Genomic DNA, 22231 nt, shown 5'->3' with positions numbered 1-22231 from the left:
TTGCAAGCTGGTGAAAATACTTTGTACATGTAAGAAATGGTATCTCACTCTTCAAATCCTTGATTCCTACTTTAGATCCTCATCAGCATTCCCCAAAACTAATGTTGATTGTACACTCTGTCTATAGCTAAATTAAAAAAAATGATCTCTCATAAGACTCTTGCCAGTGAGGACTAATAACTGTTGCATAAACACAATTGGTACTTTCCCGCCTGTTCATGTATTCCTCTTGAAATCTTCTGTCATTATAACCAAGTAAAACATTGACCCACCTTTTAAAGCTTACACCAGAATCTGTTGCCTGTAGAAGGCATCTACTTGGCCTCAGCCTCCTCAAACAACTTTTTGCTTGGTGTTGTTCCCATACCACTTCTTTTGTACTTCTCTTGCAGCAATGAGTATGTCGTTTATTCTGCTTCTCCCTCCTCCCTTCTCTCCCCTCACCTTCCCTTCCTTTCTTTTTTGTTCCCTCCCCCTCCCTTCCTCCCATCCCTCTGTCTCTCTCTGTTTCTCTTCCTGTCTCTGTTTTGATCTTTCTCTGTCTCTGTGTCTATCTGTCTCTATGACTCACTCTTTCTCTGTCTCTTGCTTGGACTGGCCTAGAACTTTTGATTCTTCTGCATCTTGCCTCCTGAGTAGCTGTGATTACAAAGTTATTATTTAATTACTGTAAGGTTTGCCAGAAAGGAAACCCACCACATGGTTCAGGCAGAAAGGAGTTTATTGGGGGGAAAGCAAACTGCCAGCCCATACAAGATGGAGGCGAGGGGAGACAGAAGGGAAGGAAGAAGGGAAAAAGAGAGAAAAGAGCAAGAGAGAAAGAGAGAAAAGGAAAGAGCACAGGGATCATGTTGAGCCGGATTATATAGGAAAAGGTGGGAGATCTGAGCAGGTGGATTAGATGTGACCTCAGAGAAGCAGGAGGTGACTGCCTCCAGGTGTGCCAGTTACCTAGGTAACTCAGATACTGGGCACAGACTTAAACAGGTAGGGGTGAATCTGCATGGAGCCCTCCCCGAGGTAGACCTTACAATTACTAGCAACAAGGTAGCATAATTCTAGTACATGGTAGAATCCTTGAGCATTTGGGGCTAAAACATCCAGTGGTTTACAGAGAACTTTTAAGGTTCCATACAAGTGGGACTCCCATGGATCTCTGATACATACCATTAAAGTCGCATTAAAGATTTTCCCACCATACGTCTTGAGTTCCCCAAGGATCTGTAGATAATTTAAACGTAGCTGAGCAGCAGAAATAAGTTGCTTAAATTGAAAGAAAGAATTATTGTTAGAATTGGAGTTAATTACTTGCCTAAAATCCAAGCTATGTTGAGGATGTTTTCCCTGGGGCTCCACTATAGACAAGCGGGTGGGCTGGCAGACGATATTACCTTCTGTCGGGGTTCCAGCAAAGTCTGGTTCCTCTTCATGTGGTAGCTAATGGCTTTCTTGATGTCTTTGCCCTTCATGTTTCGGAGTAAAGTTGGAGATATAAAGTTCTCTATTCCCCAGTCTTTTCTGTCATGAGACAATGGAGACAAGGAGGCCCTATTTAACAGTCTACTTGATTCTAGTAGAGAACATGATTGTGTTTAATTCAGTACTTAATGTTTCCTTGAGACAATTACAAGCCTCTTTCTCCAAAAGAAGTAAATATATAATAGATAGATAGATGGATATAGATATATAGATACTGATTTTTTTTTCCTCATAGACCTAGATCACATACATTCCACAAAAGTCACTGCAGCCATTCAAGATGTCAAGTACAGTTGACGATCCTGTGAGCAGCTTATTCCTGATGTGGTATGGTATTTCACTAATCTAAATCAGAGTTCTCCATCTTTCCAGATAACATGTGACATGATTGTATACATATACCATGCTTTCTTTTCTTTGATTTGCTGAGATCAATCTCAAGTTCTTGCACATGCCAGACACTGAGATGTATTTGTAGCCCAAATGCTCTGGTGGGGCAGTAACACTGAGCACCTGTGAATCCCCACGGATAAGCTCCAGAATGTTCTTAGCTTAGTAGCCTCAACCCTCCATCCCCAAAAAGTTGTTTAAAAGACAACATCCCAGACTCAACTCCTTAAGAGATTTGAGTCAAGTCGTCAGACCTAGGGTATGTTCTATTTTTAAAATTTGGTAGGTTGGGTACGGTGACTCATACCTGTAACCCTAGCTACTCAGGAGACTGAGAGCTGAAGAATCAAAGTTTAATGCTAGTCTAGGCAGAAGAGTTCACTTGGCTCCATCTCCAATTTATCAGCAAAAAGCTAAGCCATGGCTCAGGTGATAGAGTGCCAGCAGAGCAAGCACAAGGCCTTGAATTCAAACTCCAGCACCATCACATATAGTTTTAATGCACAGGTAAGATATAGCTGATACTATTGGAGTAAAAGGGGTGTTTGCAAACCTGAGTGTTAAACAGTCAGAGCAATTCTAAGCTACAAACATGAGGTGAGAGAGTGAGGGAAGGGATGATATTATCCAAAAAGAATACTTGACTTACATAACTATAACCCATCTCTGTACATCATCTTTATAATAACAATAAAAAATTTTTAATGACCATGAGGTTTTAGGATCCTGGGACTTGCAACTTGCTCTAGTTGAGGGTCTAATGCAATAGTCGTTGCATTAGAAAAAATTCATCCCCAAGAAAGAATTCACTTCCAAGACATTCCAGTCCGTAGAAGGACATGCCTAACACTGAAGTTGTCAACTGATTGCTGGAGACTTCTTCCCAGGAACTGGAAATTTACAAGGGGAATTTTGTGTCAGTCAATCTGGAGTTGGGTTCTACCCAGAGAGAACAGCCAGGTTCTGACATTTGGGGGAGCCAAGCTGGTAGAAAAGAGTGGACAGGTAAATGAGTAAAAAGAAAAGGACAGATGGGTAGGTAGGGATACATCTCAGCTTTCTGTGGAGTTTGGCCATTTTGGCCATGGGCCAGCAAGAGTCACAGATGCAGCACAGCTGCTGTCCCCTGACACTTACTCTATATACTTCAAAGAGATCTTCTGTGGCTGGGCACATGCGTAGATCCGCTCCTGGATGTGCAGGGCTGCGAGCCTGAGTGCAGAGTTGCATTTCATTTCCATAGCGAAGCGCTCCTGGAGCACATCGCTGCAGCTCTAGAAGAGATGACACAGAGAAGCTGGGCACAAGAACAGGCATCTTGTGTTCCCTGCACCTCTCAGGTGAAAGGCGGTAAAAGGCCTGGTTCTTACAGTTCTTGCCTGTATGACGTTGGTTAAGTTACAAAGACTCTCTGAGCATTGGGTATCTTCCATGGCTGAATGCAGATAGTCAAATCTACTTTGTGTGACTTCTGTGAGGTTTACATGAAATAATACATAGGAAAGCAAGTATGAGGTATACAGTAATATATAACCATAAAGTGCTGGTGATATTGTTGCAATTATTAGTAAGTCCTGATACTGCTATTTCCTGGAAGCCTTTGGACAAGTTAATCTACCTAGTCTAAATTATTTCTTTTTTTTTTTGTTTGTTTGTTTTTTTTTTTGGCCAGTCCTGGGCCTTGGACTCAGGGCCTGAGCACTGTCCCTGGCTTCTTCCCGCTCAAGGCTAGCACTCTGCCACTTGAGCCACAGCGCCGCTTCTGGCCGTTTTCAGTATATGTGGTGCTAGGGGAACCGAACCTAGGGCCTCATGTATCCGAGGCAGGCACTCTTGCCACTAGGCTATATCCCCAGCCCTAAATTATTTCTTTTGTAAAATTAATTATTTTTTGTCCAGATAAAAGCAATATAGTAAATCTTATATTAGGAGGTAGAAGGTGGGCGGGGGTTGGGGTGGGAATCAGGATGAGGAATCAAGAGATCAGGTGACTCTGCCACTAACTGAGGACCCACAAACACTGCATGTCCTTTCCAAGATTCAGTTTCATCATCTGTAAAATGAGATTCTAATGCACCAAAGTCCTTGTTAGCAATAAAAATGCAAGTGATGGGCTGGGAATATGGCCTAGTGGCAAGAGTGCTTGCCTCGCATACATGAAGACCTGGGTTCAATTCCCCAGCACCACATATATAGAAAACGGCCAGAAGTGGCGCTATGGCTCAAGTGGTAAAGTGCTAGCCTTGAGAAAAAGAAACCAGGGACAGTGCTCAGGCCCTGAGTCCAAGGCCCAAGACTGGCCAAAAAAAAAAAAGCAAGTGATAATGATCCTTAAATGGTATTCAGAAATACATCATCCACATTGAAGATTAGGTCTAAATTTCATCATTATATTGCGAATGTCCTATTACAGCAAGTCAGTGGCAGAAAAAAGAATCTGAAGGAAAACTAGGCCCATTTTTCTCCAGAGAAAGATAAGCCCTAATCAGGCACAGGTGGCTCATGTCTGTAATCCTAGTTACTCAGGAAGTTGAGATCTGAGGATCATAATTCAAAGACAGCCCAGGTAGGAAAGTCTGTGAGATTTTTATTTCCAATTAACCACCAAAAATCCAGAAGTGGAGTTGTGGCTCAAGTGGTTGAGTGCTAGCCATAAGCATAGCTCAGGAACAGTGCCCAGGCCCTGAGTTCACACACATACACACACACACACACACACACACACACACACACACACACACACACCAGCATGCCATTTCTGAGGCTACCACCATCATCCCAGTTACCTGCAAGTAGAGATATTCAAAGGCCACAGGATCTTCTTTCAGGAGGTCCAGGGGGTCCTTGGGAAGAAAACACACCCTGAAGAGGCAGCGGGAGTCATGAGCCTCCTCCCTTTCCACCACCTGCCAGGAGTAAAGAAGAGACTGTTAATCTTGTAACTGCCTCTGCCCCTGCAGCTCTTCCACAAAAACAACTTCACAAAAGAAAGACAATCAAAGAGTCCCAGTTCTATTTCAGTGTTTCTCAAGACAATTAGACCTTTGCCTTTTCCCATGCATACAAAACATAAAAGGTTCAAAGGGGTCGGTTTCCCACTGAGCTATCTCACAAGTCCTCTTTCCAGTTTCTTAGGTGCCCTTCCAGAGATGGTCTAGCTATATATTTACATCAATATGTGTGTTTTCTTCCCAACAGATAACAATATAGTCTGCATATCATTCAGCACCTTTGATGTCTCCACTTATCCTATCTTAGGAATTCATTTTTCTTTCCCACTATAAATACAATACAAGTAATAACAAAAGGATTTGCTAGCAGCAAAGCTTCTAACAGGCAAAAGACTGGAGTTTGCATTCAGAAGCAACGAGGGATACTCAGAATGACTTCACAGAGGTGATCCTTCCTCACCTGCTCTCCTGCTTCCGAAGCCCACCCTCTTCCAGGTGTCAAATTCCCACCTATCTTTGACCCGATCTGTACTTGGCTTTAATTTATTTTGCCAGTCCTGAGGCTTGAATTCAGGACCTGGGCACTGTTTGAGCTGCTTTTGCTCAAGGCTAGCGCCCTACCACTTGAGTCACAGCACCACTTCTGTTTTTTTCTGAGCAGTTTATTGGAGATAAGTCTTACAGACTTCCTGCTCAGGCTGGCTTTGAATTGTGATCCTCAGATCTCAACCTCCTGAGTAGCTAAGATTACAGGCACGAGCCACCAGCACTCAGCCTGCATTCGGCTTTAAAAAGTTGGCACAACTACCAGGCGTTGGTGGCTCTGATCTGAGACTGAGATCTGAGGACTGTGATTCAAAGCCAGGCCAGGCAGGAAAGTCCATGAGACTCTTATCTCCAATTAGCGCCCCACCCCCCGCCACCCCCCAAAAAAACCATGGAAGTGGAACTGCAGCTTAAAGTGGTAGAGCGCTAGCCTTGAGAAAAAAAAAAAAAGCTCAAGGACAGTGCCCAGGCCCTGAGTTCAAGTCCCACAACCATTTTTTTTAAAAGCTGGTACAATAAATTCCTGAATGGACCTCTGTTTGCCCCATTCTGCCATTGGCAGGCGTGCTCCCCACCTGCTCAATAAGCTCCTCCTCGTGTAGCAGGTGCAGCCTTGAGATGCTGTACTGCTCTTCCAGGGCCAGTGCAAAGTACTCGATACTTCGGATGGACAGCTTCTCCTTCACCGTGAGGATGATGTCCTAGCAGGCACAGAGGGGCATGGGGTCAGCTGAGAAGCTGGAGATGCTCACTGATCCCCTTCACCTCCCTGAGTCCTCATGTCCTCCTTGGTAATAAGTAATTTCAAACACACAAACAAACAACAAAAACCCAAAGCAGGCATTGGTGGCTTATGCCTGTAATCCTACCTATTCAGGAGGCTGAGATCTGAGGATCATGGTTCAAAGTCAGCCTGAGCAGGAAAGTCCATGAGACTCTTTTTTTTTCTTTATTTTATTTTATTTTTATTAATTAAATTTTGTTGACAAGGTGTTGTACAAAAGGGGTACAGTTACATAACAGGGCAGTGAGCACATATCTTGTGATATCTTACACCCTCGTTTTTCTTTCCCTTCCCTAGATCAGGTAGGCATATATACAATACCCAGTGTACCAAAATCGTATACAGTAGCCACGTGGCATACGCCAAAGGAAATTCACCTAGAACTTTAAATATAACATCAACAATAGAGTTTGCTTATCCTTGTCTTATATGATCATATGTACATAGCTGTTGCGCTATTGTGATCCACTGATAGGTCTATTTTAGACCTTTTTATGTTTAGTAGTTGTTTGGTTTTAGATACATAATGTAAAGTTGCTGACCCAAACCTGTGGAAATACCATTTGACAAGAAGTTTTTTGTTTCGAAGACCTGGTCTCTACTGTCTCCCCAACCCCCCATGAGACTCTTATCTATCTCCAATAAACTAGTTAGAAAAAGCTGGAAGTGGAGTTGTGGCACTAGTGGTAGAATGCTAGCCTTGAACCAAAGAAGTTCAGACAGTGCCCAAGCCCTGAGTTCAAGCCCCAGGACTGGCACAAAAAACAGCCAACCAATAAACAAACAAATAAACAAAAACCCACCCTACAACATCTTGCTGGGCAGTTGTGCAAATAAATGAGCTAACTCAGGGTGTGGTTCATCACAGGTGCTCAGCAGATGGTATTTATGGGATCCTTTTTCCTGGGAAAGAAATTTAAGTTTACTCTAAATACCTTCACAGTTGTGTTTGCCTCAAACTTGAAAGCTTTGGTCTGTCCATTCTCCAAGTACAGCTTGAGCACGTTGGGCATACATAGCAGAGAGTTACCCTGGAAGAAAGACACAAGAGAAGTGTTGTGTCCCCGACACACCTTTCCAGCCCCTGGCTATGCCAGGCTGTGGCCACCTGGCCTTCTATGATTTGGAGAGGATGAGCCTCTCATACTTCATCACTCAGGAAAGGCCTTCTCAGCATTGGAGAATTTCTCCAAAAGATAAGCCCACTTTGCCACAGGACGCATGTGAGAACCATTAGATAGGTTGGAGGTGGAGAAGAGTGAACCCTGTTTCCTGAGCATCTTGAAGGTGCATAAACCTGGGCAACATTTCATGACCATCAATCAGCTGACAGGGCTCTGCTGGCTGCCACCCTTCTGTGATGCAATTTGGCAAAGTGGATGATCAGCACGCATGCTCTTCAAACAAGGCCCTTCTTAGGTTCTGGGACTTATACCTTGTGAAGTTGGCACAGAGGGTGGAATGTTTAGGACTCTCCCTTCACCCAATTTTGCTGCTGCATTCACCATAGTAAAATCTCACAAAATCCACTCACCCCAATCATCAGCCCAGTTTAGCCAGGTCTCCACTTGTTGGGAAAGGTAGACACAGGCTGCTCTTTGTTGTTTTTGTGCCAGTTGTGGAGCTTGAACTCAGAGCCTGAGCACTGTCCCTGGCTTCTTTTTGCTCAAGGCTAGCACTCTACAACTTGAGCCACGGCACCACTTCTGGCTTTCTCTACATATGTGGTGCTGAGGAATCAACCCCAGTGCTTTGTGATTGCAAGGCAAACACTCTACCACTAGGCCATATTCCCAGCCCTGTTTGGATGTTTTGAGCTACAAGTCAGAAGGGCCCTTGGGGCTGGGGGTCCTTTAAACCCAGTGAAGAGATTCTAGGGTCATCAAGATATGAACTAGAACTGCTTCCAGTTCTTACTTTATCCACTAACCGTGATCCTTAGATCTCAGCTTCCAGTGGAGTAGCTAGGATTACAGGCATGAGCCACGAGCACCCAGCTGTCTTATAAACACTTGAGAGGATGCTTAGGCAGGTCACTGGCTTTGCTGTCTCTGACATTCTGTTTCCTTGTGTGTCTGTCAGAGACTCCTGAAAATTGCCCTGGGAGCCAGGGACTGTGTGATACCCCAGAGAAACCTTTTAGAGCCCTAGTCCTCTAAAGTGCTTCTTCCCATCAGTACCCTGATATATCTAGGGTTTTATTTGGTTTTATGTCCCTGAGCTTTTGTGCCCAAGGTTAGTGTTCTACCACTTGAGCCACAGCTCCATTTCTGTCTTTTTGGTAGTTAATTGGAGATAAAAATCTCACAGACTTTCTTCCACAGGCTGGCTTTGAACCATGATTTCAGATTTCAACCTCCTGAGTAGCTAGGATTACAGGCATAAGCCACGGAGTGCCTGGCTCTAGTCTAGTTTTATAGCTGGTTTAGGCCTTAAACTTGTCCTTACCTGGTCTTTTCAGCATAGACAATAGTGAAGGGGGAGTTGTGATGATCTGGTCTACACCTTCAAAGCCCTTATTTTCTGCTTGCCTTGGGAGCTGATTTTCTCTCCACTGCCCTTCACTATGTATTTACTTTTTTTTTTTTCCAAATGATTACTTATTTATTGTCAAAGTGATGTACAGAGGGATTACAGTTTCATACATAAGGCAGTGGGTACATTTCTTGTACAATTTGTTACCTCCTTCCTCATTTCCCCCCTCCCCCCTCTCCCTTTCCTTCTCCACCCATGAATTGTTCAGTTGGTTTACACCAAATGGTTTTGTAAGGATTGCTTTTGGAGTCGTCTTTTCATCCTTTGTCTTTAGATTTTGATATTCCCTTTTGAATTCACACGTTGAATGTAAATCTGCTAAAGAGGTTCAGTCCTGGGCTGGGAATGTAGCTTAGTGGTAGAGTGCTTGCCTAGCATGCATGAAGCTTTGATGAGTTCCATTCCTCAGTACCACATAAACAGAAAAAGCCACAAGTGGTGCTGTGACTGAAGTGGTAGAGTGCTTTAGCCTTGAGCTAAAGAACCTCAGGGACAGAGCCTAGGCCCTGAATTCAAGCCGTAGGACTAGCCAAAAAAAAAAAAAAAAAGTTCAATCCCTTTTCACAAAAATGGACACATAGATTACAATAATGCTCACTGATAGCATCTCTGGCCTTTTTTTTTTTTTTTTTTTTTTGCCAGTCCTGGGGCTTGAACTCAGGTCCTGGGCATTGTCCCTGAGCTTCATTTGCTCAAGGCTAGCACTTTATTTTATTTTTTTTCCTCTTAGAAAAATTATTTTTTAAAATTTTTATTGTCAAACTGATGTACAGAGAGGTTACAGTTTCATACGTTAGGCATTGGATACATTTCTTGTACTGTTTGTTACCTCCAAGGCTAGCACTTTACCACTTGAGTCACAGCTCCACTTCTGACTTTTTCTGTGTATGTGATACTGAGGAATCTAACCCAGGGCTTCATGCATGCTAGGCAAGCACTCTACCACTAAGCCACATTTCCAGCCTCCTTAGGTATTATTAATGCACTAGCACCTTCCTAGAATAGGTCTTGGTGATCTTTGGGCTCTTGTAGGCAGCAGGCAAGGAAAAGATCAAGATGTGAACTAATTCCTTCATTAAAATGGCCATGGAGCCCCACCCCTGTCATCATTTGCTTGTCTCTTAGGATGTCAAGAAGACCAGATAAGGACAAGCTTCGACTGGAAAATTTCAAAATCTAATGCTAATTATTAAATTCAGAAAGTCAATAGTAATCAACCATTGTATAAATTATGAATAAATAAGCACTTTACCCAACACTTTAGATTAAAAACATCAAACTCTAGCCAACATTTTCTCTTTACAAATATGTCTTTTGATACTCCACTTCCTATCAACCTTGGTGTCTTTATATGTAAAAGGACTAGACTTCATATTGTAGTGAAAAATATAAAAACTGAAGTCACACAGTCCTAGACTTGTGTGTTCTGACTGTGTGATCTTAGCAATTAGTTCCCTTAATCACACTGTTTTCTCTTGTTCTTTTGTTAGAATCCCTCCCTTGCCAGATATTATTTGATTAAGGATTAGATACACCAGAACTATGGGACACATAATGGAGGTCCAGAGATCATGGGCTCTTAAAAAAATTAACTCTATTCCATCTCTCATCAATATTATTTCAGAGAGAATAATAAGATTGAAGATTCATCATGGGAAGTTAAGCACTGGAATCTAGAAATGGAGATAAAGAATAGAGTCACAAACTATCAGACATTAGTCTAGAGCTCTAACCTTGCCTAGAGTGCATAGGCATCTTTTTCTTTTTCTTTTTTCTTTCTTTCCTTCCTTACTTCCCCCCTTCCTCTCTCCCTTCCTTCTTTCCTTCTTATCTTTTCTTTTTTTACTTTTGCATTTCTTTTGCCAGTCCTGGGGCTTGAACTCAGGGCCTGAGCACTGTCCCTGGCTTCTTTTTGCTCAAGGCTAGCACTCTACCTCTTGAGCCACAGCGCCACTTCTGGCTTTTTCTGGTGCTGAGGAATAAAACCCAGGGCTTCATGTATATGAGGCAAGCACTCTACCACTAGGCCATATTCCCAGACTCTTTTTCTTTTTGATGGTACTAGGATTTGAAGTCAGGGTCTGCCAGGCAAGCCCTCCATCACTTGACCCAGACACATATTTTTCAGATAAAGTCTCATGTTTTTTTTTTGTTCAGGCTGGCCACAGGCCAAGATATTTATTACTTATGCCTCCTGCATAGCTGGGATTACAGATATGAACTATCATACCTTGTTGATTAAGATAGAGTCTTGGTATTTTTTTTCCCAGCTAGCCTTGAGCCACATTCTTCCTGATCTCTGCCTCCTGAATAGCTGAAATGACAGACGTGAACCACTGTGCCAGGTTGTCTGCAGGCATCTTACTGACAAAGGGCACGAAGCCTCCAGCAAAGAGGCAGCCCTCCCTTTTGACCTCTGTGCAAAGTTCCAGTGTATCATGTGCCACAGGCAGCTCATCACCATCTAAAGTAACGTCAGTCCTTGAGCAGTGACATACCTGGCTGTGTCCACTGACAAGCACTTCTTCTGCAAAGTGTACTTTCACAGGGTTGGTCTTCAACCTGGCCCTCTTCTCCTCAGTCAGGAAGGAGGATTTGGGGACTCCCTGAAAGACATTAGCAGACAGTATGTGCATAAGATGCATGCATAGCTTCTCATTTCTTAACAAAACAGACACACAAAAAAACTCCCTGTGCCACCTTGACAGTGGTTATAGATTCAGTGATCACCAATAAGGAAGGGAAACATTCCATGGAAAGATCTTTTTAAAAGTCTAGGGTTCCTAGGGGATTACAAGTATGACAAGAAATGTACTCATTATATTATGTATGTAACTGTAACCCCTCTGTACATCACCTTACAAAAAAATAAAAATTTTAAAAAAGTCTAGGGTTCCCAACACAGATCACATTCTCAAGTGTTCCATAAGTTGAATATTCAAAATGGCAGCAATGATATGATAATGACAAGAAAGCTGACCTTTAAAGAAGACCTGAATTCCAGCCCAAATTCTGCTACCTAACATCTGGGAGAACTATCTCAAACACAAATTCCTATTAAAGGAAACCAGGGGAGTTATTGGTACAAAACCAAACCAAGCAAAATAAAGACCATGGCCAGGTCTTCATCCCTCTCTATCCAGTGTAGATGTCAGGGCTGCCTGAAGCTCTGAGCCCTGTGATTTGTCATTTATCTCTTTGCTCTTCTCACGGGGATGGCACCCTCTTTTCTCCAGAGGCAGAAAGACTCATCATCAGTTCACACAAATAATATGGAGAAGTCCTTAGACTATATCATATTAGGCCAGATTGTAACACATAGAATTTTATATGATGTAGACCAAAAGGATGTAATCTTGGATGAAATCTCAATACACTATCTCCCAGCCTGGTATCCTATATCCCTGTAGTCTAGACAGTGCTTTACTCCAGCATCTAGAATATCTAGATAAGTCCTGAGATGATGCTCTGGGCCATGTTCTGCATTGCCGAGGGAAGAGATACGAAACAGAAATCAGGAAGGTTAAATTGCTGAAATGCTCATGGACATGGATATCATCACATCCATGTCATGATGTTCATTAAATGAACAAAGGACCCTGAAATTTTAATGCAAAAAGATGTGATCTTATTGGTAACTAAAACCTTGGTGTGATAGTATAGATAACTACGATTCAGTACCTCAAATAAATAGGTTGCATTAAAATCACCATCACCATCACAACATTTAGTAGGATTAAGAGATATAGCAATGCTCCCAGAGAAGAAATGACTGGTCTTCCAATCAATAGGAACAGAAGAAACAGAGAAAAGGAAGTTATGATCCAAAATTAGTGATGAGATTACCAGTCTTCTTTGAATCAAAGACTCCTACACCAAGTGCATCTAGATCTATTAGATATAACTAGCATTACCCAAGATCAAAAAAGAGAAGAAATATGTGGAGTCTAAAGACAGTCAAACATCAAGTTTCCCAGAAAATGAATATTTAGGATAAAGGAAAGCACGTATTGGCAAGCTTGTCATTAACTCTCAGCAAAATCTAAGACAAGAGTGATGATGAAAGGGCTTTGAGACAGCTTTCAGATCACTAATGACTAATACAGAGTTACCAAGAACAAGTGAGAGCCAACCAAGTTCACTTTTCTTTTGAAGATAACATTCCAGACTGGAAGGTCAGGGTCCTGTGGATCTAGCGGTACTCCTTCATTCTTGCAAAGTATTTGATAATCTCTCCTATTATCCCCCTGTGGAAAAGGCCAGATGCAGAATCATTACATGGACTCAAAACTTAGTGACCTACACTCAAAACAGATATCCAGCTGCAGAAACAGAGAGAAAAGATCAAGGAATGAAAAATCTAAAAGAGCCATCTGGGAACAAGAAACATGTGAAGCAGGAGAAACGATGAGTCAAAAGACCAGGAAATCACCAAGAAAAAGCAAAAAAAAAAAAAAAGGTGTAGGGGAAGCAGAGCAGTCAAGAGCTGAAGGGAACAGAGTTGTGAGTAGTCAAAGCGATATATACAACCTTCACCAGCTGAAATATTCAAAAGAACAAAGAACCAGCAGCAGAACTGAGAGACTGAGAGAAGGAATCTGTAGGAGGCAACCATTGTCTCTCACCTGGATAAGGGTAAGTCTGCAACAGTTAGGCCCAGACAGGAACATGCTACAGAAAATGACTTTGCTGAGAACTAGAAGAAGTAGGAAGACTTGGGAGGAGGAGATTCCCCAGTACCAAGGGAGAATAACTCCAGCTGGCAGTTGCCCAGATGAGCCTTTCAGCTCCAAGGTTCCCTGACTATAAAATCACAGCATGTCAGAACACTGGGCCAAAGCAACATGACTTGACAGGGATGAACACGAAACATGGCATTGAGGATCAGAAAAATAAAAGTCCATTGCACAAGCATAGGATTGGGGGAGTGGCTTGGAAGCTATTTATTACAAAACCAGTTCAGTATTTTGTGGACCACAAATGTCATCCAAGCCAAAAGTATAATTGGGCTTGCCATAGTGTTAACCCAATCTTGGATTTCACTAGTATTCTCTGGTGCATGCCAGAGAGCACCCTCCATTCATTCCCTGTGGTATCCTTTGGCTACTGATGGAAATTTGTTCCTTCCTGGGTCACAATGTAATTGGAATCTGACCACAAGCCTAGCAAGAAAGTGAGAATTCACAAGAAAACACATTCATAAGGAACAGTTCTTCAGTCTGACAAAAGGAAGGTCACTTCTGACAAGGTAGACGTTTTAAGTGAGAACTAGTCAGTGGGAGTCCCAGGGAAGAAGGGTCTGATGACATAGAAACTATCCAGCCACGAAACTGGCTGCTTTGAGAAAGAATGCATCCTGTCAGGGAAATGTCCAACCCACAGGCCTCTTGCTGATTGCTACACAGGAACAGTAATGCTGCTACCCAGGTACCGTGCCATCTAGACTATATTGTAAATTGCCTACTTGTGTACAGTTGGGCCACCTAATTTTTTAAAGAGACATTTAAAGGATGCTACCCATTCATTATTCTAGGGCTTTTCACCTGTGGAAGGAGGATAAGGAGAGTATTTGCCTTGCAGGAGGATTTTCTTCTTTGGGTGAATTTAAACAACATATGAATGATCAGTATTAATACTAAGAAATGTAGATTTTGAAGAATTAAAACCAAAATTTTTTTTCCTATCAAATTCGGTCCTAGAGAAGTAGTCATTAATATTCAGCTTTACATTTGATAATTTTTAAAATCGATTTCAAGCCACTGGAGGACACTTAAGAATCTACTGTGATCACCATGAGTCTCCTTGCTGAAAGAAGACAAGTACGTCACAATGTTTGTGAAATACTTCAGGATACTTCTGGTGGAGGCTCAGAAGTGGATCAATTAGCATTCAAGTACTTCAAGCATTGAAGTACTGAGGCCATATACTGGCCATATACTGCCTTTCCTGTGGGTCCTCCAGCATGCCCTAGTCACATTCCACTTCCTGGCAATCCTGTGGAAATCTCTAGAATGATGCTGGAACATAGTATCTTCTTTTGTTTTCTCTTTTCTCTCCCTCTTTCCCTCCCTTCTTTTTGTGTGCTAGCACTGGGCACAAAACTTAAAGCCGCCTGCTCTGGCTTTCTCGCTCAAAGCTAGTGCTCTACTACTTGAGCCATCCCTCCATTCTGGATTTTTGCTGGAAGAAACCTGCAGATTTGTCTGCTTGGTTGATTTCAAACTGCAGTCCTCAGATTTCAGTTTCTCAAGTAGGTAGGATTACAGATGTGAGTCACTGGTGCCCATGTCATAAGGAGTTTTCTTCTTCCCCTACTTTTCTTTCTTTTTTCTTTTTTTTTTAAAGAAGCTATAGCTGTATGCTATGCTCCTCACTCCTCACCTAACAGGAGTTTTATTTTGTTCATGTTTTGGAAATGCAGTAGGACACACCTCCCCATCTAATTAAGATTAAGATGTTCACCACTGAGATGATAATCATATAAGAAGAATAACTTTACACCTGCACTGCCATTTATACTGATTAATTTTCCCTGGTTTTATATTATTTCATAGACAAATTATGTACTATAGAAAACCTTCACTTATGGTGTATAAAACACTTGGTTTGCCATATTTATGACAAATACCTTAATACTAATTCATTTCAAAAACTAAGAACGAAGGATAACACTTGTCAAATGAGGACAGAAGACCAATTATTTGCTTGTGAAGTATTTGGACCACATACATTTTATATTTTTGCATAATCAAAAATCCACTGTGTTTCTTCTGAGCCTCTAGACATAGACATTTTTCTACAAGCTATCACCTGATAGACACTTGTCAGTATTGTTTACATTTTAATGATTAGTTTTTTTAATATTTAAAGTCTAAAACATCACATGGGATAAGGTAAGGCTATCTTGTTCGCAAATGCTCAAAGAAATGTTCAAGAAAGATTTCTTAAACAGTCATCTTTTCTCCTATTGGCTGGATGACATGTTTATCACACACTGGATTCTATAAAAGTAGCCATTTTTCAACTTCCTATTTGATTAGTTGATATATCCAACATTTTAGCATATCAGACTGCTTTAATGACCAGAGAGTTATTAGTTTTTAAAACCTGTACATTAAAAGGCCATTTTCTTCTTCTTTCTTCTTCTCATTAGTGCAAATAATAATACTAGTTTTCTTATGACAGGTGAATTGTTCAAGGCTGGCACTCTACCTCTTGAGCCACAGTACCACTTCTGGCCTTTTCTGTTTATGTGGTGCTGAGGAATCAAACCCAGGGGTTCATGCATGCTAGGCAAGCACTCTACCATTAAGCCATATTCCCAGCCCTATTTTCTTTACTCTTGTAACATTTATTAGTACTTTCTTCCAACTTCTTACACTGAATAATTGACTGATCTGTTCCTTTTTAAAATAATAAGAACACATTTAATGTTACGAGTTTAATCCTGAACATAGCTTTAACCTTACATGATAGATTTTGAGAGGTAGAGCTCTAGTTTTTAATTATTTTGTGAATAGTATGCAATGATACTTTTATTTGACTGCATCTTCAGAGAGGAAATAGTATGTTCATTTCCAAATGGCTGGATGATTTCAATGAAATTTTTGTTAGTTGCTAGTTTTCATTTTAAATTATATTCTGAAAAATAGATCTATCTAGTTTTGTGTTGCAATGTCTCTCCTAATGAGAATTCTGTCAACTTTTCCTCCCCAGTAGTTTTTGCTCTTGAAGCTTGGTCATATGCTTTTCCTTATATAATTCATAAAAGCTCTGTGGCCTGTGGTGGTTCAAGATTGTCATTTCCTCCCCGTGCCTCATCTCTGCCACACCTTGCCTGTGGTGAGCCTGACCTGACAAAACACTGTCACATCCAACACTTCAGTTGGTTCCCAGAACAACCCAAGGCAATAAACTGTCATCTCCACTACTTTACCAAAGTGAAAACTGGAACTAACCGTGTGCCCCGAGCCATCCTACCTACCCCAAGCCTGTCTTTCACAGTGGCACCCTTTCCACTATTCCTCATGACACAGCACAGCTGTTTCCCTGGCTGGACTGGAAGCTCTTGAAGCCAAGACAACATGCACTTCCTCCCCTGGGGGAGGAAGTCGGAGAGCCAGAAGTCCTCAGGCCCTGTTGGTTGACTTTGATTTTTTGGGGGGGTCTTATTATATAAGGGGTATCTTCCAGGAGCTCAGAGTCTTGAGGCCAAGAAAGATGAAATTAATATGTAAGACAGAGAAAGATTTACCGATGTGAAGCGAACAACTGTGACTGAAAGAGAATCTTCAGCTTCCCTGAAAAAGAAAAAAAAAGGATAAAGACAAAAATATTTAGTACTTCTGTGGTGTGTGTGTGTGTGTGTGTGTGTGTGTGTGTGTGTGTGTGTGTGTGTATGAAAGACTGGCAGAATTGTAATAAAGCAGTCTCTTTTCCATAGGCTTTTTTGGTTCAATAAAACTGATGATGTTGGGACAAAACACCCATTGCAAAGGAACTTGAGTGCCCAGAGTGCTGCTTCCTCTTTAAGGGAACCTCCAGACACCAACCTCTACCATCCATCACACCTACAGCTGCTAAATTTAGTTTCATACGATGGAGAATTCATCTAGTTGACTGGCTAGTTTTATATCCCAAACTAATTTTTCAAGAAAACATAGCAATAACACAGATAAGTTGCTGTTTCAAGAAGCAGAGGCTAAACATTTCATTAAATAGAATGAATGCATGTAGGTAACATTATTTGTCAGATAAAAGCCAACCAGTCTGTGTTGTTTGGGCACAAAAAGTCAGTATAATAGACTCAGACATATAATCACCATAAAAGGCATCTCATGGTAGATTTCAAATGTGATTAAATCAGGGGCTGGGAATATGGCCTAGTGGTAGAGTGCTTGCCTTAAATGTGATTAAATCAGATAGACACCTGTTATACTTAATTGTGTGTGTGTGTGTGTGTGTGTGTGTGTGTGTATGTACCATTTTTGGAGACATAGTTTTTCTATATAATAGCCAAGGAGTCTCAAGCTCCTGATCTTCCTGCTCCTGTCTCCCAAGTGCTGGGATTATAAGTGTGCAATATCACACCCAACTGACTTCCTGGTAGCAGACAGGACATGGAATTAATTCATTTTTTTTCCTTTCTGTTGGCCATTATCACAAAGAGAAGCACTTTGAAAATTAATTCCATTTGATTTCTTACAATATGAACCTATAGGCCTTTCCTTCAATAGATAAACACAATGTGAGGTTTCTAAGTGGCTGGTAATTACCTCTTTTCCATTTTATGTGAGAAGAGAACATTTCTGAGATAAATTGAAATAAACTAGATCCCAATAACTCAAAAGGACATTTCAGATTCACAGATATTTGGAGGATTTTGTTTCTATTATTGTTATATCCTTTTGTTTTGCTTTGTGTTTCCCCCTTTTCAAATGATACTGACTACTTTTAGACACTGAAAACTAAGATAAAAAGAAATAAGCATGTTGGGTTTACATTTGTAATCTTTGCTACTCAAGAGGACTGTGGTTCAAATCCAGCCTGGGCAGGAAAGTCTGTGAAACTCCTGTCCAATAAACTATTCCCCAAACGCCAGAAGTGGAGCTTTGGCTCAAGGGTAGAGCACTTGCCTTCAGCAAAAGAAGCTCCGGGACAGCACTAAGTCCTGAGTTCAAGCCTTAGGACTGATACATACAAAAATAAATCAATAAGCAAGCAAACATGGGGTTCTCCCATTAAATGTATACACACTATTTCCTCTGCTTTCTCTACCCCTGCCTTTGTTTCCACTTCCTGAGGTTCATTTTGACAAATATTATTTTATATGATCAGAGGCATTGTTCTCTGCTTCTTTTGCAGCTATGCCTGTCCTCCATTGCTGAAGTGTACACTACTAGCATGTAAGTATCAGATGAAGTTGAGCTCCTTTTCATCATAGCACTCACTGTGTCAGAAAGCAGAGACTGGTAGGATGGAAATTCAAGGCTAGCCTGGGAAGAAAAATCAGTGAAACCCTCCATCTCAATCAATAAGCTAGATGTGGTGGTATGTGGTCATCATAAGCTATGTATTAGGAGATCACAGCTTGAAGCTGGCTCTTTGCACAAATGTGAGAATCTACCTGAAAAATAACTAAAACCACAAAAGGGTAGGGGACATAGCTCAAGTGGTAGAGCATCTGCCTATCAAATGCAAGACTGAATTCAAACCATCCCTCCAAATTAAGTAAAACAAAACAAAAATAAACTGATAAAAATAAAGGAGACTGGGCCCTCTTAAAATTACAAGATTGGTTATGCCATTCCTGTTGCCTCTCTTTATCACTCTGGATGATTTAAGACAACTTGGTACCTAAGAATATCCATGGCCCGTTCACAGGAAAGTTCTTCAGCAGGTTCATTGTTCATTTGGAGGATCTGATCACCAGGGAAAAGCTTGCCATGAGCAGAGCCTCCTGTTGGAAAGAAAGCAAGTAATTGGTGCTCAGGCCGGGAGGCCCCTCACCCCATGTGTCACAGAAACACAGTGGAATGGCAATCTAGGTCCTTTGGGCACTGGATCACATGGATCTTAATTTTTCTCTTTATAAACCATGGATAATGTACCTAACATAAATCAATTCCAAGGAGGTTGTTCTGAAAACTAGGAGAAACTTTCCAAATGGCCGGTGAGTCTATTATATCCATCTCTAAAGAACTCAGGTGTATAGTATGTATACACACATACACCTTCATGTATAAATTGAAATAAGTACATATTAACTAGCCCCAGATCTAACATCAGTACATAGCTCAAGTATGAAAACAATCACTATGCTTTCCTGGCCTGATTCCCTCTACATGGGGACAGCCTATATATTTCACAGACTCAAATGAAAACAAATCAATTGTTTCTATTACTGGCTGCCTAGAAACTCTCACCAGCAAGGAACCTGCAGGTTTAAAGAGGAGGGGCCAGCTTATCCAAATACTTTCACTGGTCCTAAGCCTGGCCAGAATACCTTGGGAGGGCAAAGCTCTGGCCAAGTCAGTGGGAGTCTGGGGTGGGGAGCAGCAAGTGTTCTTGGAGCTTTCCTCCCTCCCTCCTTCTATTCAGCAAAGGAAAGTGAAAAGCCCAAGACAGAATGAGGTCAGAATTTCCCAACTTTCCCCAGGGTAGCATTTTCTGCCTTTTGTTAGGGGACTGAGAGATGGGAGGAGAACAGGGAAGACAATGTTCTCCCAAGAAACCAGACTGCTTTCAGGTTCTTGTGGGCCTCTACCTGCCGTGACTGCCACCACAGTGAGGGGGAGGTTCTCCGAAACGTGAAATCCATAGTCCTGAAGCAGGATGTCTTTGTCTATCTTCACTGTGTGCCTCACAGGGGTGAGGGTGTGCGTTGAGGTCCCACCAGACCCACCAGCAGCAGCAACTTTAGCCCTGGAAGAGAAACAGTAGATAAGAAAGGTAAGTGGAAGGTTCCATATGGTGGTCACCAAGTAGGTCGGCCTCAGATGTGATGGGGAAAGACATGGAGCTAAGCAGACTCTGTGTGTGTGTGTGTGTGTGTGTGTGTGTGTGTGTGTGTGTATGCCCGCGCGCGCGCGTGCGTGCATGCACGCCCCACGCCCCTGCCAGTCCAAGGGCTTGGTCTCAGACTCAGGGTGTTGTCCTTGTGCTTTTTGGCTCATGGCTAGTGCTCTACCACTTGAGCCACAGCTCTACTCTCGCCTGGGCTGTCTTTGAACTACGACCCTCAGGTCTCAGCCTCCTGAGTAGCTATGATTACAGGTGTGAGCCACCAATGCCAGGTTCTAATGTTCCTTTTGAGAGAGAAAAGACACAAGAAGCACTATCTATAACACCAAGTAGGACTTATTGCCATTCCTAGTGCTCTAGAATGAGATTGCGAGGGGCTGGGGACACTCAGGGGATGTGGAAAGCAGTTTTCTCTTTGCAGGGCCGAAGATAGGGAATTAGGAGGCACATTTGGAAGAGCCTTAATAGGTGCCCAGAGAACATATGCATAGACCAAATCCTGGCATATGGAATATCAATATGCTGTAGAGAGAATTTACGAATGAATAGACAGCTAGACAGATGGATGGACAGGCATTCCATGAAGGAGGCACTGCATAAACAGAGGTAGAAGATGCAGGAAAATACAGATGGTAGATAGGAATGAGGAGTGAGTGGGTCTGTTTGGATATAATTTTATAGATGGATTGATTGTTTCTTCAGTTTTTTGTTTTTGCTTTATGATGAATTTTATATCCCTTTAACCTCTGTAACTGTAAGGGCTGTAATATGAAATTTCAGATGGCAAGGACTTCCTCTATATTAACCTCTAACAACATATGTTCTCTTTATATCAAAAACAGTTACGTTGAAAGTTGTATTTTCTTTAACATTTTTTTATTGTGATTATAAAGGTGATGTACAGAGGGATTAAGTTCCCTAAGTCAGGTAAAGAGTACATTTCTTTTTGGACAATGTCACCCCTTCCCTCACTCAGTGCACTGAAGAGCCTGCCATGAATTAGCAGCTGGAGGCTCTGAAAGGATAACAGAGGCCATGAAGCACAGAAGTCCAAGGAGGATTTCTAGGTAATCACATGGTTTATACTGACACAGTCAGCAGAGAGACAACTCAAGAGAAGACAGGGGAAATTGAAATTTTACTCTGAGTGAAACCCGTATCTATTTCTGACTTAAAAGCCCAAACCTTAAGACTATAAAAAGGCTGCAAGAAGTGGTCACACATCTATATTTCCAAGATACTTAGAAATGCTGACACAGAAAGGTAGGTTAGTCCCAGGAGTTCAAGGTCAGCTTGGGTAACATAGCAAGACCCTACCTCTTAAAAACTCATGATAAAAGCATCTTTTGAAATATAGCAATATATTGTACACTGAAAGAAAAGGTTAATGTTTGCGTTTTTTTTTTTTTTTACCAGTCCTGGAGCTTGGACTCAAGGCCTAAGCACTGCCCCTGACATCTTTTTTGCTCGAGGGAAGCATTTTACCACTTGAGCCACAGCGCCACTTCTGGCTTTTTCTGTTTATGTGGTGCTGAGGAATCGAACCTAGGGCTTCATGCATGCAAGACAAGCACTCTGCCACTAAGCCATATTCCCAGCTCTTTTTGTATTCTCTTAAAAGAAAAAAAAGAAAAAAATCAGTAGAGTTAGGTGCTGGTGGCTCATGCCTATAGTCTTAGCTATTCAGAAGGCTGAGATCTGAGAATTGTGGTTCCAAGCCAATCCAGAAAGAAAAATCCAATTAACCAGCAAAAAGCTAAAACTGGAGGTATGGCTCAGCAGTAGAGCACCAGTCATGAGTGAAAAAGTTGAACATGAGCCCTTAATATAGGAACACACGCATGTGTGCACACATACATATATGTACATGCACACAGACAGCAGTAGACTATTACTTAGTGTTGCAGGGAAGGAAAAATGATAAGAAGTAGAATAACTATATACAATAGATATCACTTTCTTTGTCTGCTTGTACTGGGTCTTAATCTCAGGGCCTCTTGCCCTTAGTTGGCTTTTTCTCTCA

The 22231-nt window shown here is 41.7% G+C and overlaps 1 protein-coding gene across 1 annotated transcript in view; it reads right to left on the bottom strand.

The window, feature by feature from the left end:
• Positions 1–22231, bottom strand: part of Frmpd1 (FERM and PDZ domain containing 1) — an 82991-nt gene that overhangs the window by 6780 nt on the left and 53980 nt on the right. Inside the window, exons 3-12 of the mRNA XM_048337210.1 lie at positions 19952–20109; positions 19042–19144; positions 16940–16985; positions 11184–11291; positions 7086–7181; positions 5942–6067; positions 4656–4775; positions 3007–3143; positions 1392–1518; positions 1168–1263 (exon numbers count right to left, since the gene is read on the bottom strand). Of these exons, the coding sequence (XP_048193167.1) occupies positions 1168–1263; positions 1392–1518; positions 3007–3143; positions 4656–4775; positions 5942–6067; positions 7086–7181; positions 11184–11291; positions 16940–16985; positions 19042–19144; positions 19952–20109 (1117 nt within the window). The remainder of the gene's footprint in view (positions 1–1167; positions 1264–1391; positions 1519–3006; positions 3144–4655; positions 4776–5941; positions 6068–7085; positions 7182–11183; positions 11292–16939; positions 16986–19041; positions 19145–19951; positions 20110–22231) is intronic.

The sequence above is a fragment of the Perognathus longimembris genome, chromosome 1 (genome assembly GCF_023159225.1).
Source record: "Perognathus longimembris pacificus isolate PPM17 chromosome 1, ASM2315922v1, whole genome shotgun sequence".
Classification (NCBI taxonomy): Eukaryota; Metazoa; Chordata; class Mammalia; order Rodentia; family Heteromyidae; genus Perognathus; species Perognathus longimembris.
This window is presented reverse-complemented; position numbering and strand designations above follow the sequence as displayed.